Source organism: Mustela lutreola, chromosome 1, assembly GCF_030435805.1.
Source record: "Mustela lutreola isolate mMusLut2 chromosome 1, mMusLut2.pri, whole genome shotgun sequence".
Taxonomy (NCBI): Eukaryota; Metazoa; Chordata; class Mammalia; order Carnivora; family Mustelidae; genus Mustela; species Mustela lutreola.
In genome coordinates this window covers 50,823,276-50,838,517 of record NC_081290.1, presented here as the reverse complement: position 1 = coordinate 50,838,517, position 15,242 = coordinate 50,823,276, and the positions used below count along the sequence as shown (strand labels likewise).

The window sequence follows — 15,242 nt, the reverse complement described above, 5'->3', positions numbered from 1 at the left end:
TTAACCTGGCAGGTCATTTCAGGCCAAAAAGAGCCTAATCTCTCTGTGACCAGACTGCATTCCACTTTATACTTATGCTCTGGCTCCACAACAACATCCACTCTGCTTAGAATGCCCATCTTGTTATGTTTCGATATGCAGGACTCATCCCTTGGGAGCAAGGTCAGATTGGAAGGTCTACTCCTGTGGCAGCCCCCCCCCCCAGGTGACCCTCTCCCTTCCTTGGCACGTTTTGAGGATGGCTTTATCTGTGACAGCTCCCATGTGCGTGTGGTAGGGCTATTTCCATTAACTAGAGTTGCCACGAAGAGTCTGTAGGCTCTTCCCAACAAGTCAGGCCATGGTAAGCAGCCAGCACTTAATAGTAAGAAATGTCTTTCGAAGGAATAAGGGATGGTGGGACAGTCCACAGGGCTCGAGTGTAGGACAACCTCACCAATAGGAGAATGTTCATAGGCAGCTGTGGAAACCACATAAAAAGGAGTGAAGAGTTGTTTAGCTTCAGAAATAATAAAAATTGCTTGTAGGTTTTGAAATAATAACACACAGATAAAGTATACATGCAAAAAGCAAGACTTTAAACCATTAATAGAAAGGGGCCTCAAATGATACGCATATACAACAGATAGAGTTTGCATGCATTCATACCACTATGCATGACATATGATCATCACTTCAAAGCCAATACAGTAATCATTTCCTTAGCGTAAGAAGGATTCAACCATCTATCATCAAACAAATCAAATTATTGCACAAATTAGCCACTTTCTACACTACCTATATTAAATATTCCTTTTTCTATCATGGACCTAGTCAATAAACTAAAAATTGTTTAAAATCCATTTCTTTTAATCATGTTAAAATTTGAAGGAGGGTAACAGCTCCTTATAAAAGGAACAGTCCAGGGATGCCTAGGTGCTTCCTCGGTCAGTTTTTTGATTGTGGCTCAGGTCCTGAAACTCTTGATTTCAACTTGGGTCATGATCTCAAGGTTGTGAGATGGAGACCTATGTCCTGCGCTCAGGGCAGAGTCTGCTTGTCCCTCCCCCTCTGCTCCTCCCCTGCTCAGGCTTCCATGCACACACGCTCTTTCTCTCATGCATACTCTACCTCCCTGTAAAATAAATAAAACCTTCAAAAAGAAAAAAAGAAATAAAGAAAAATAAAAGAACAGTTCAAATTTGTAGGCAAGCAATTCAAATACTTACAATCTTTTTAGCGATGAAAGTCCCCAAAAGGCACCTGGATCTATACTACTAATGAGATTATTTCGGAGGTCCCTGTTAAAAACAGAATAAAAGTTATCACTTATAAGCACTATAACAAATATTTAGGCAAACTACAGATACCTGCCACACAGAAAACAACAATACTGGGAGGAAATCAACACCAAAAAGGTTAACCTCTATAGCAAGTGGCACAGCCAGAATTCAAATTCAAGAAATCTGATTCCAAAGCCATTTGTTTTGGTCAATGTAATAAAGGCACATACAAAAAAGGATATATATGTCCCTATTTCGTTTGAATTCAAAGTTATGGCCAAGCCACGAGCCTATATATTCTTTCTACAGTTTTATTCTTAGTATGTTATACTTGAGTTTTATCAAAACAAATCAGAAATTATATTTGTGAACACAATTAAAATGAATTTTTAAAAACCATCTTCTAAAATATACACTCTTAAAATTCATGTCATTTCATTTTTCGTATTTTTCATCTTTTCCCTCCCTGGGCTTCTATGGTTAGGATTCCTATAAAATAAAAATGTGATCATTCACAACATGTAGCTCAAAGCAAAGTTCCAGCAGCCCCTAAGGCTAGGGCATCTGAGGGCGGTCTCAATCTACTCCCACTCTTGTGCACAGCCCTACCATGTCAGCACACTGCCACCAGGGGCCAGTGGTGAGCCCCACAGCTGTAGCCCTCCACCAGTGAGGATCTGGGCCTCTTGCTAAGGCTGCTGCTCTCTGGTGGAAGCCTGGGCCCAGCTTGGGACCCAAGTGGCCCCACACAAAAGTTCACACAGGTCTCAAAGATAGCAGACAGTCAACTACAGGAGCACTCAGAAACAGAACAGTGGCTGGCCCACTCTTGAGCTTTGTCACACCCTTGAGGGGGACTCACTCAGAACCTTGCCTGCTGAAGCCAGGAGTGGCTTCCAGTCACCTCTCAGGCACCTGTCATCAGACTATGCACAGAAACCCTTTGCAATTTCTCTTGTCCTCCCCTTCTCCCTTATTTACCTAACAGTGGCAACACCTTGGTGTTATAAGGACGTGTGTGACATCTCCTTATAAATACACATGGCATAGGGCTGCACACAGAGTTGGTGAAACCATCCAGAACCACAGAGCAACGCCCACTACAAACCACCTCACCAGGTCCTCTAGTCCCTTACTTACTGGAGACTTAAAAGTCTTCCTAGAGGCACCTAGTGGCTCAGTAGGTTAAAGTCTCTGCCTTCGGCTCAGGTCATGATCCCAGGGTCCTGGGAAAGAGCCCCAGGTCAGGCTCTCTGCTCTGCAGGGAGCCTGCTTTCCTCTCTCTCTGCCTGCCTCTCTGCCTACTTGTGATCTCCGTCAAATAAATAGATAAAATCTTTTTTAAAATTTTTATAAATAAATAAATAAATATGGGACGCCTGGGTGGCTCAGTTGGTTAAGCAGCTGCCTTCGGCTCGGGTCATGATCCCAGCGTCCTGAGATCGAGTCCCGCATCGGGCTCCTTGCTCAGCAGGGAGCCTGCTTCTCCCTCTGCCTCTGCCTGCCATTCTGCCTGCCTGTGCTCGCTCTCTCCCCCTCTCTCTCTCTGATAAATAAATAAAATCTTTAAAATAAATAAATAAATAAAAGGCCTTCCTAGAAGTGTGTCTTGAGCCACCAGTGCCACCTGTTAGCATGACACTGATGTGACATGTCTCTGGGATCTTCTATAATGTTTGCCCCATCATGGAATGTTAGCCTGAGCCCAAACAGTCTATAAACTAGAGAAAAATCCAGCGTATACCTTTTTCAAACCACACCAACTCAGAAAGTGTCTGACTTTTCTTGTCTATCTGTGCTGAAGAGAAGCACCCAAGCAAGTCTTACTGTAGTGTGCACCGACCGATATTATTTTCTTCCATCCAGTGAAAGGAAGCACATTCAATTTTACCATCACATCAGCTAATGGAAACTACCTGATGTATGGCCTGCTTCATAACATGCTATTTTTTTTTCTAATGGTTCATTCAAAGTATTGATATATACTAATGACAACACTGGCTTTAGTTTCTGAACAGGTTTCCTGAAAATTTTACAAAAACATCCTGATGAGACTGGCCATCTGCCCTTCGTGGCAGCGCTCGTTTATTTACTGTTAAGTCTGGCATCCTTTTTTTAAAGATTCTATTTATTTATTTGACAGAGTGAGAGATAGCACAAGCTGCAGGAGTGGCAGAGGGAGAAGCAGGCTCCTAACTGAGGAGGGAGCCTGATGTAGGAGCCCATCCCAGGACCTTAGGATCACGACCTAAGCCAGTGGCAGACACTTACCCAACTGAGCCACCCAGGCACCCCAGCATTCTTGCTGTGTCACTGACACTGGCTTTTCCCACACTGGCCACGCTGTTTAATACATGGAGATAGACACTGGTCAGAACACCTCAATAACACTTCTCTGGAAGTAAGTGCAGTCTGTGAACCCCAGAAGCATCATGCTCGACAGCAAATCCTGTTCCCCCTTTCTGGAGTCTTACTCCCAGAGTCACACACCAAGTATTCTTTGGGGGGGGGGGGGGGGCAGAACCGCCATTCCACTCTCCTCCCCAAATCAGAGCCCTACTTGTCTAAATAATACTGAACCCCCAGTATGTTATAACTCTTAAGAAAAAATAAATAAATAACTGGGGCACCTGGATGACTCAGTCAGTTAAGAATCACCCTTCGGCTCAGGTCGGGATCCCAGGATCCTGGGATCGAGCCCCGCATCGGGCTCCTTGCTCAGCAGTATGTCTCCTTCTCCCTCTTCCTCTGCCACTCCCGCTGCTTGTGTACTCTCTCTCTAATAAATAAAATCTTAAAAAAAAATAACCATTAAGCATAAAATCTATGCTCTGATTACCATTACTAAGTATTTCATTGATCAGAACTCAGATTTGCTATTCCACAAGAAAACAGCTTTGTCAATGCTGGCAACTGACCTAACTTTTTGGGTTTGGGTTTTTGTTTTGTTTTGGGTTTTTTTTTGGTTTGGGTTTTTTGTTTTGGTACCACAGCCTCTAAGATATTTTTTTTCAATAAAGTAAGCGAAAATATCTAAAAAGGCCAGGTAGCTTCACAAAATGGAACTGGACAGTAACAAAAGTTTCAAGAGATATTCAGGTAAACTCACCAATCCTACCCTTCTCTCTGAATTTCTAATCAGCTTTTAAGTTCTCCTCTTAACTAAGGAGTAAAGAAAGAGATGTCTTTGGTGTAGCAACTTGGAAGAGAAAAAGAAAACCAGGCAGAGAATAAGTTCCCTGCTACAAATGCCATGGCCTCAGCATCCCTTATTCCCAAAACCTGCCGGGGGCCCAAATGGCTCCAGTGGCAGACAGCAAGCCTAGGATGGATGCCCCCCGACCCGCCATTCTGTCCCGCAGCCTTTCTCTCAGCTGGCTGACTCCTAAGAGCCACTCCAGGGAAGTCAGAACTGAAGGGCATAAGGGATGCTGGGAAGAACCGCCACCCCACGAGAGAGGGGAGCAAGAGCAGCCCGGCCTCTAGGGGGATAAGGATGAAGTGTGCTCCCCCAGGAAGGCACCACACACCGGCCCTCTCATTGTCCCACTCCCTGATCTGTGAGATTTCTCGGACCACCACTCAAATGAACCACCTGAACCCAAAATTCCATCTCAGGACCTGCTCCTGGGAAAACCCAGATGAAGACACTGGCCCACTAACACGAAAGCCCCCAGCGCCAGGCCAAGCATGCACATCTAGGGCACAGACCTCAGGAGACTCTACCCACCCGCTCTGTTTTGAGGGCCAGAGGAGAAAGGGGAAGACTGTCATTCATTGAAAAATTCAAAACCTTAAAAAATAAATAAATAAAATGCATTCCTATTGGGGGGGGGGGATTCAAAACCTTTAGAGTAGGTGGAGGTGAGGAAGGAAAGCATATAAGAAAGGTCCCAGAATTTAACAATGATAACTCAAACTATGACTGCTATCAATTATTTTATGTTTAATTGCTGTGCCAAACATTTTTTTTAGGTTTTGGGGTTTGGGTTTTTTTTTGTTTTTTTGTTTTTTTGTGTTTTTTTTTAGGTTTTTTTTTTGCTGTCTTCTCCCTTGCACTGTAGAGAAGCACACCTACTTCTCTCATAGACCATCTGGTACAGACAGTGCTCCAGAATCCCCAGCACCACTCTTCCAGGTATGGCCCTGGATCAATCTCCAACCAGGTTTTTTAAACACTGTAGTCTTAGTAACTTGGCAGGATTATATGAACCCGGTCCAACTAAACCTAGGGCCTGGGGCAGTGGAGAAGAGATAGATGCAGACACGGAATGGCCACTTCCACTGGTTTAATTAGAGGTCAAGAGGTAACCCCAAGACCCTCTTGCTACCATAATTTAAGAGCCTGTGTAGGGGGCACCTGGCTGGCTCAGTAGATCAAGTATGTAACTCCTGACCGCAGGGTCATGAATTTAAGCCCTGTGTTGGGTGCAGAGCTTACTTAAAAAATAAATAAATAAATAAGAGCCTGTCTAATGAAGCCAAAAGATAGGAAAAGAATTAATGCTGAGCCCCTGGATCCAGCCAAGCCTGAAGTCCAGCTCTAACTCTTTGGTCTCCTTAGTTACACAAATCACTAATTTCAGCAAGTTGGTATCTATCACCTACCACTCCATTAAGCTCTCAGAATCAATCCCAAAAGATAGGATTCTGGCTGCAGATAAAAAACTCACATGCAAAAAGATTATGAAACTAGGCCCAATTCTGAGTGGCCAAGCCAGAAGTCAGGATTTAAACACATCTTTCTGACTGACAATAGTGGAGATTTACTAAAGGAACTGAGTCAATTTACACCTAGAGCAAGAGGGAGACAGATAAAGCAAACATGCCAAGAAATTGGCAATGGTTAAATCAAAGTGCTAGAGATACCATTCTTTCAAATTCTCTGCATGTTTGATAACTTTTATTCATTGAAAAAAGCTATTAGATGTGGTACAGTCCAGCCTTCCAGCCTTGTGGGAAAGCCATTCACCTCTCCCTCCTCCTCGCCATCATCACGCCCACACAGTGCTGGCCGCTGTCCTCGCTCCTCTCATCTACTCTCCATTTAAAGCGACTTTCCTGGGGTGCCTGGGAGGCTCAGTCAATTACGTGTCTGCCTTCAGCTCGGGTCGTGATCCCGGGGTCCTGGGATCAAGTCCTGTGTTGAGCTCCCTGCTCAGCAGAGAATCTGCTTCTCCCTCTCCCTCTGCCACTCCCCATTACTTGTGCTCTAGCTCACACCCTCTCTCTCTCTCTCTCAAATTAATAAACAATCTTTTATAAATAAATTATAAATAAATAAATAAAGTGATCTTCCCAAGCATAAAACTGAACATGTACTGGTTAAAACCTCTAAGAGCTCCAGCTCCCTCAGAATAAAGTCCAGACTCTTTAAAGTAACTTACAAGCCCCTCCACGGCCCTGGCCTTACCTGACGTCCCACTCTGCTCCACACTTTTCTTTAACACTTAGCCAGCCTTTCTCTCTTCATATTACTAGTCATATTTCAGACATTTTTAGAAAGAGTCCTATTTCTCTCACCTCCAGACCTTGGCACACGGTTGCTCTGCCCTTGACATACACACTCTCCCCCAGCATCTATCCTCACCTCTATCCTGGTTTTCTTGCCTAACTCCTACAAATCCTTTACACCTTGAACAGCATTCCTCTTTCAAAAAAAAAAAAAAAAATTCTCTGAATAACAGTGCCCTGTATTTTCTCTGCTGGGGCCCTTGTCACTCTCTACTGATTGCTTAAACCACCTTCACGGAGAGAACAAAGCTCCACCCAGGCAGGGTCTACGTCCATCTATTCAGTTGAGAGGGACTGACAGACATTACAGAGTGCAGATGGACACGGCTATGGTCTGGATGTTTGTGTCCTCCCAAAATTCGTATTTTGAAATCCTACCTCCCAAAGTGATGGAATTATGGGGGGGGGGGGGGGGGGGGCTCTGAGAGGTGATTAGGTCATGAGAGCCAAGATCTAATGCATGAGATTGATGCCTTTATAAGAGAGACCCCAGAGTGTCCTCTTTCCCTTCTGCCATGTGAGGTTACAGCCAACTAAGAAGCAGTCACTCACTGAACAATGAATCTGCTGGCACCTTGATCTTACACTTCTCAGCTTCCAAAACTAAAATGTTTGTTGAAAAATAAATGTTTGTTGTTTGCAAGCTACCCCATTATGGTATTTTGTGACAGCAGCCAGATGAAGACAGTTGATAAATGGATAAAAAAACTACATCATGGCTGAGAGACAGAATTATGTTACCTGACCTTCACTACAAAAGTCTTTTTGGTAAATTACAGCTAGCTACAAAATCATTATGATATTCATAAACTCAGGCAACACAGAGACAGCTGCATCTCACTCATAACTACTTACATTTCTCAATAAAGGCAGAGGGTCATGAGGCCTGCAATTGACTTCACGTAATTTGGCAAATGTGTGGTATGTGTAGGCACGTTCCAAGAGAAAGCAAAAAAAATGATAGCAAATCATTGCTAATTATTGCATCTGGGTAAACAAATTGGTGATATGGGAGATTACTACATTAATTCTTTAAATTTGTATGTTTTAAAATTTTCATTAATAAAAATTGTTTTTTGTTCCCAACTTTTTAAGTCCCAGGAAGTAAAATTAATCTTCAGGCCCAACCTATTAGTGTCTGTCTCCCCCTAGCCCAAATGATCCCCATCCTACACCTCGAAGAGAAATGATATTTTAGGAGAAAGTTCAGTTGACATATTTTTGACTTGTATTGGATAAGCAAAATAGCTCTGCAAAAAAAAATATGTGTCAGTTCCATTTTTTTTAAAACATATGTTTCCCTTTTCAGATTTTAAACCACATCTACAACAAGCACTGATTTAGCTAAAGCAGTCCATAAATCTGTGGCCAATGATGTACTACATGTGTTTCTACATTAAACCGCTCATGAGAACTGTAATATGATTTAAAGATACACTTTTTGATTTAAAGATACACTTTTTCTTTAATAATAAAGAAAAAGACATATTATATAATACTTAATAACAGCCATATTAATCAGGCATTGCCAAAAGATATTTAGAGCTAGATTCTTTCATTTAACATCTCCCCTTCCCTTACCAATCACAGCTTCCCTAGGGAACTGGAGTTGAACTTTAGGGTCTATTGCTACATCCAACTATGCTGGAGCATTAAAACATAAATGAAAAAGTGCCCAAGAATTGCTGAAACAAAATTAAAGCAGTGTGTTAATAGTTCCTAGAAAACAGAGTGAACTCCTTTAGGAAAGAATGTCAAGTGTAGCAGAAAAGACACTTTTTTAAATTGCAAGTATCAGAAACGTCTTCTCAAAAAGGTTTCAGCAATAAAGGAAATTCTCTGGCATTAAGGGAAATAAAGACCTAGAACAGCGTAAGTGGTTTCTCCATGTTTCTCTGACCTTCCCAGAAAGTCAACTCGGCCTTCAGGCTGACCCTCAATCGTGACAGGCTATGCCAAGGTCCACAAACCACCTCCAAGCACAAAGTCATGACAAAGAATGGATTCTTTATTCCTTTATTCCTCAGGAGCCAGGAAAACTTTCTCAAAGCCCCATGGCTAAACATCCCTCGTCACTCTTACTGGCTCCGGCTGGCCCTGGCAACAGCTAGAAAGAGATGCTATGGTGACCTGGACCCATCATTTGGGATAAAACAGAAGCTTGGGAGTCAAACACATTGCTGGTATGTCATTTTAGTGTCAGTAATAAGTCTATAGAGGAGTGTCACTAAATACATAACGAGAACCACAATACTCTAGGGGCACTTGGGTGGCTCAGACAGCTAAGAGTCCGACTTTTGGTTTCAGCTCAGGTTAAGATCTCAGCAGTAGTGAGATCAAGCCCTGAGTTGGGCTCTGCGCTGAGTGGGGAATCTGCTTAAAGATTCTCTCCCTCTGACGCCCCCCCCCACCAACCACCGCCACTCGCATGCTCACTCTCACTCTCTCAAATGAATAAACCTTTTTAAAAAAAAAAAAAGAGGAAGAATCACAATACACTAAAATGAAGGATATGTGCACCCAGGCTTGTTTTATTATATCAGAGAGGGAGTGAGGGAGAGAAAATGAATCCCCTTCAGAAGCTATCCTTCAAATCAAAGGAACTGACGGAGGCAGCTTGACGTGCAGATTTCCTTAATCTCTGAAGTGTACTTGCTAGTTAATTAAACGCAACCAGCCTTTAATGAGAAGGAAGCCCATGCAAGGGGCACTGATGAGGAGACCTCCAGTCCCAGTGGGGAACTGTGGAAGCGAGCATAGAGCAGCCGAGGGGTCACCCCTCCTGAAAGGTGGGGTGGTCAGGTGGTTGTCCACCATCTGCTCTCAGGCATTGGTTGAGGGTTCCCAGGGCAGAGGGGAGTGGTTTTCAGCCCAGTGCTGGAGCACCGAATGCTCTCAGGCTCACATATGGAAGACCTAAGGAGAAACGTGCAGGAAGGACAAGCAGTGAAGGAATAAAATCAGACACTCCAAAAATTTTGAAACTGATGTCATTTACAAAGACCTCAAGTCACTTAAGCAGCTAGCTACGTCTTCAGTCCAGAACTCAACTTAACTAGCCCAGACCCTAAATAAGTCACTTACTGCCAGCTCTTTGCAAACAACCACATCTCTTTGCTCAACAAGGGCCAGTCTGCTGTTCCCCCTGGGAAACTCTACAGGACTGTCCTAGCCCATGTGCCTCAATGGCTATGTGACCAGTTCTTCTGCCCCTATATTTCAATGGGCCCTGGGAAATTCCAAGGGTTTGCTTCTTCTCCAGGAAAGAGGCTTCAAAGACCCTTTGCTCTTAGATTCAGAACCATATATTGGTTTTATTACTTGGTCTTTTCCCCTGTCCTTTCCCTAAACCAATAGGGATGGGGAAGCAAAGAGAGACCCTTCTTAGGGACTCACCAACATATAAGATCTTTCTACATTCCCTCTCACTCCCCAGTGAGCCCATAGAATATATATCTAGAAAAGGAGGAAGTTCCTCTTATGTTACCTTTTCTCAAATTTCTTTTCTGTATTGGACTCGGTAAGACTTTTGGAACTCAATAGCCAAAAACTAAGTCCTTTTTCTCTGTTCTTTCATCCCTTCCAAGGCAGAATAATTGGGAATTAGGAACAGGCAAAGAAAACAGACATTAGCAAATCTACAAAAATGTTACATCATTGTCTTAAGAATTGTCCCCTCCAAAACTTCTTGTTGAAGTCCAAACGCTTCTTCCCTGGAAATGGGACTGTATTTGGAGATGGGTTCTTTAAAGAGATAATAAACTCAAAAATGATGACATTGGAGTGGGCCCTAATTCAATGTGACCAGTGTTTTTATAAGAGGAGGAAATGTGGACACACACACACACACACACACACACACAGAAGAAACACCATGGCAAGACACAGGGAGAAGAAAGCCATCTACAAGCCAAGGAGAAAGGCCCGGAACAGATCCTTTCCCCACAGCCCTACAAGAAACCAACCCTGCCAGTGCCTGGATCTTGAACTTCCAGCCCCCAGAAGTAGAAGGAAATAAATGTCTGCTGCTTGAGGCCCCCAGTCTATGGTATCTTGTTACAGCAACCATGAGCAGTCTGGTAACAACCACTGCATTCACACAGCTTGTGTCTGATACACAGAGAACCCAAAGTCCTCAAGTCTCTGCGGGGTCTTGGAAGAGAAGACCCCTAAGATATTTCACAGATTTATGATGAGATCCCAAGCAAACCAGAGTACATGAATAGAATCCTACAGTGACAAAAATCACAGAAGAATACAAAGCTTACAACTCAAAGAACAAAGTTGACTGACATGAAGGAAGACAAGATAGTCTTAACACAGTGGGACACAGACGTGGAGTAGGTTAGTTAAAAGTTAGATGACCTGGTAGAGAGGGAAAATGAGAAAAGCTATGAAAAGAGTAGAAAGAATTAAGAGGTTATTCAAGGAGGTGGCATGGAAATTACAAAATCTATACAGGCTTTAGCTATAACATCAGTACAGCAAAGCAGAGAAGAGCAAGGCTGTAGAATGTGTAACTGCGAGAAACACAGTGCTGGGCTACAGGGGAAGGAAAACCTCAAGCCCCCCAAGCCTCCCTCCTTATCACCCTGCACCAACACCGACTTGCCACGCCCACAGAAGATGAATGGAGCTATACCAGGAAAGGCCTGGGAAGACATTCATCAGTATTTGGTCATGAACTCCTCGCAAAAGGTCAAGCCACTGGCTATGGGATTCCTTTGTTTTACCTAATTTTTAGAGCACAAGATAAACCAAAGACCAGGGAGTTTCCACAAAGGACCAGTCAGCCTCAGCTCTCAGGCCATCTGGGGCCTTTCCAGCTACTGGTCCCAGCAGGAACCTGCAGGAATAAGGAGTTCTGTCTGAGCTCATGCTCACAAAGGCCCTACTGATAGGGCGCTTCCTCTGGAACCCTTGCCCCCTGTCCTTCCTTCTCAAAACCAGACAGGAAGAGCCTAGCCATATTATCTCCTTTTCTTTCTTTCTGTGGTGTGCTGTTCTCCCATGGTGACAGTACGGGGGGCAGGTCCCACACAGCGGCAGTGAGGTCAAGACTCAGGTGTGGGCTTTGAAGGGTCTGTAGGAAATGCAGAGCTTAGGTAAAAATGTTTTCCAATAGAGACGGCCCAGTTCCCAAAGTCATCACTGGGGTCTTAGTCTGTGTATATGTGTATATATATATACACACACACTCATATATGTAGTACACATACGTATGCATGTGTGAGTCCTATCTATCCTATCTATATCTGTGATCCTACAAAAGAGAGGTGGTGTTCTGGGATTCAGGTATAAACAGACCCTTAGCTAAAAACAATCACAGCAGCATCTTCCTATCACCTAACAGGTGTGGCAACCTGGTATGTTTCTATCCTGTATAGGGATTTCTCATCAATAAATGATGGAAAATAAGTCAGAGACCAAAATGAAATTAAAAAGTATGTGTAAAAAGGGTAGTTATTCACACCCATACTTTGTATGATGTGCATGGACAACCACAGCAACTCTAGCAGCCAAAACTAAAACATGTTTATAAACACAACAAACAACATTTATAACCTAGGCATCCCCGTCATCCTTCCTTGGGGAAAAAGAGATCCCACTGATCCTTCCATTATTAACCAAGCAGCTACTCAGTGCCTGACATTGTGCAACATGCTAAGGCTATCTGTCAAGCACAATGACTTTTCTTACAAGAAACAGAAAGCCCAACGAGAACATACTGCCTCACCTTACTTCAGCAAGGCCCCTCCAGCCTCCCTGCTGCTGACCAAGATGGGCTCTACTCCCTGATCTTTGGTGTGTCGGCTCCGGCCCAAGCCAGTGGCAGCAGTCTCTAGGCTGTGCAACCATCTGTTCTGTTGACAGTAAGGAAATTCCTTTCCCAAAAAGTGCTGAGCAAATCCTGACTCAGTTAAATTGGTCACTGCCCGTTCCTCACCCTGGGCCCATGGAATGTGAGTGAAGGGCCGTCCGCCGTGGAGTCGGGCCTGGGGCTTAGGTATGACCGGCCCCTCTGAGGCACATGGCCTACGTGGAACAGAGCAGGAATAGTTGAATGAAAACAGAAGCAACAAAATCTGAGAATTAAGCACTGAACACTATACACATGTGTCTGTGTACATACATACATATACACGTGTACGTGTACGTATGAAGGTACTGCTACTTCATATATGGAAAAGCGCTATTTTTATATATGTTTATAAAAAATGGAAAAACCTGATTTTAAGACTTTTGATTTAAGGGGCACATGGGTGGCTCAGCTGGGTAAGTGTCTTGACGCTTGATGTCAGCTAAGGTCTTGATCTCAGGGTCATGAATTCAAGCCCCGTGTTGCGCTCAATGCTGCACATGAGGACTACTTTAAAAAAAAAAAAAAAGACTTTTGATTTAAGACATGAGCAATGAAAAGAACAGAGAATATAAAAGGATAAATAAAAACTCTTACATACATGCTTAAATAACACATATGTGATCAAAGCAATAATGTCTTGTGGGAGTTTATAGAAACCACTGGGAAAGATGGTCAAGGGAAGACCACACAGAAAGAAAAAGAGTGAAGCAGAGCACACAGAACCAAGAAAGTAAGGGAAATCTCTAATTTCACAGAACTGGGGAGGCTCACAGTAGAGCTTCCTTATATTACTCAAACCTTACATACATCTGAAATGTTTTTGAGGGGCGTCTGGCTGGCTCAGTCAGCAGAGCATGCAACTCTTGATCTTAGGGTCATGAGTTCAAGCCCCACGTTGGGTGTTTAGCCAACACCAAAGGAAAAAGAAGAAAAAAAAGTCCTAAAATATAATCCTAAATGTATGAGTAATAAGAAGAATTTGAAACGTGATCTAGGACAATCAATCCTAATACAAGCAAATTAAATATGCACTCTGTAAAATCCAAGGCAAAAAAAATAAGCACTACTACTAATATATCTGATCATGAACAAAATTAGACCTAATTTCTAAGCAAAACACAATTATTGCATTCAAAGACATATGAATAACATATCAAAGTTGATCCAAAAAGTTCCCTCCCTCCTTTAGGTGTTTAAATTCTACTTGACTATTTTATAAGCCCCAACCACATTTCATGAGAGAACTTCGACACAGCATCTCTGCTCCAAAAGCCAGTGGTCAGCAAATCATGATCCCCAGCCCACTTTGCAAATAACATCACCTCAACATCGATTCATTTATTTATTGTCTCTTGCTGCTTTCCCACTATACTGGCAAAACCGAGGCATCGTGAAAGAGACCATATGGCCTACAGAGCCTAAATTATTTACTATCTGGCCCTTTACAGAAAGCTTGCCAACATCCAATTAAATAACTGTTTCTTGAAATTTTATTCTTAAACTTTTTTATAATAAAATTTTGGGAAAACTCCAAATTTTTATTTTAAAAAGTCGGGAGTTCAGAAAAAGACTTAAAATAAAAATGCGGCTAAGTATTATCTTTCACTCAAAGAAAGCTCATAACAAAAAAAAGGCAGTAAGTAAAATAATAATAAGATATTAAAAAATACTCACAGTCTTTCAAGGAGACTTAACCCAGAAAATGAGCCATTCTTCAGCTCGGATATTTTATTGTTACTCAGAATCCTAAAAATGACAGGAAAAAAAAGTAAGTTGCAGAATATATGTACACCATCAATATCAAAATAATTTAGCTCCTTATTTTTAAACCTACAAGGGATTCTAAGAAGTCACTTATTAGGCAGTTTTTGAGATGCCTGACAAAAACAGGAGCTTCTTTCTCTGTCTTTGAGAAGTCACCTAAAACAGCCCACTCATCTTATCACCTCTTAAATTGTTCCCATCACATTTGACTAAAAATTTTAAGGTAAAAAGGGAGATAAGTGAACAGAAAATAGCTCCCAAGTTCCATATGAGAAGAACACCACATATACTTACATAATTAATCAACTTATATAAGTCGCATACTTACTTAAAAACTAGAAACTTAATGGGAAAAATGTGTCACATACTATAAAATATTGCTCTTACAAAGAAATAAAGCATCCTCTAGATCTTTCAATGCTGAACATTATTTGTAATTTAACAGTATGCAAATCTACTGTCTCCATGTGTGAAAACATCCTTTACACACCCTAACATACAGACAGCACGGGCAGATCTACTGTAATACTCCATCTGATGTATCAGGACAATGCTCTTAAAGATACGACCGAACACCAAGAATTTCTTTCAAGAAGTCGGAGTCAAGTCACCCACACGATGGGACTTGCCTAAGAAGACACTCCGTGTTCTTGCTCCCCCTCTAGGCATTGTAGCTATGCGCCCCCTGCAGCTAAAGCACGAATGAAGATTCTCCATAAAGAAAGTGAATGTGCTAAAGCTACCTGATTCAGACATCGAGATAAGAACATGAAAAAACCAAGGCAGAGAAAAATTAACTAGGTTAACGGCCCAGGGGGACCGGAGCAAATGCCAGAACC

General features: G+C 42.5%; 1 protein-coding gene across 1 annotated transcript in view; it reads right to left on the bottom strand.

Annotated features, from left to right (window-relative positions):
- The window catches only part of ADGRA3 (adhesion G protein-coupled receptor A3), a 124,504-nt gene that overhangs the window by 73,804 nt on the left and 35,458 nt on the right, over positions 1 to 15,242 (bottom strand). The window contains exons 2-3 of the mRNA XM_059164658.1: positions 14,314 to 14,385; positions 1,209 to 1,280 (exon numbers count right to left, since the gene is read on the bottom strand). Of these exons, the coding sequence (XP_059020641.1) occupies positions 1,209 to 1,280; positions 14,314 to 14,385 (144 nt within the window). The remainder of the gene's footprint in view (positions 1 to 1,208; positions 1,281 to 14,313; positions 14,386 to 15,242) is intronic.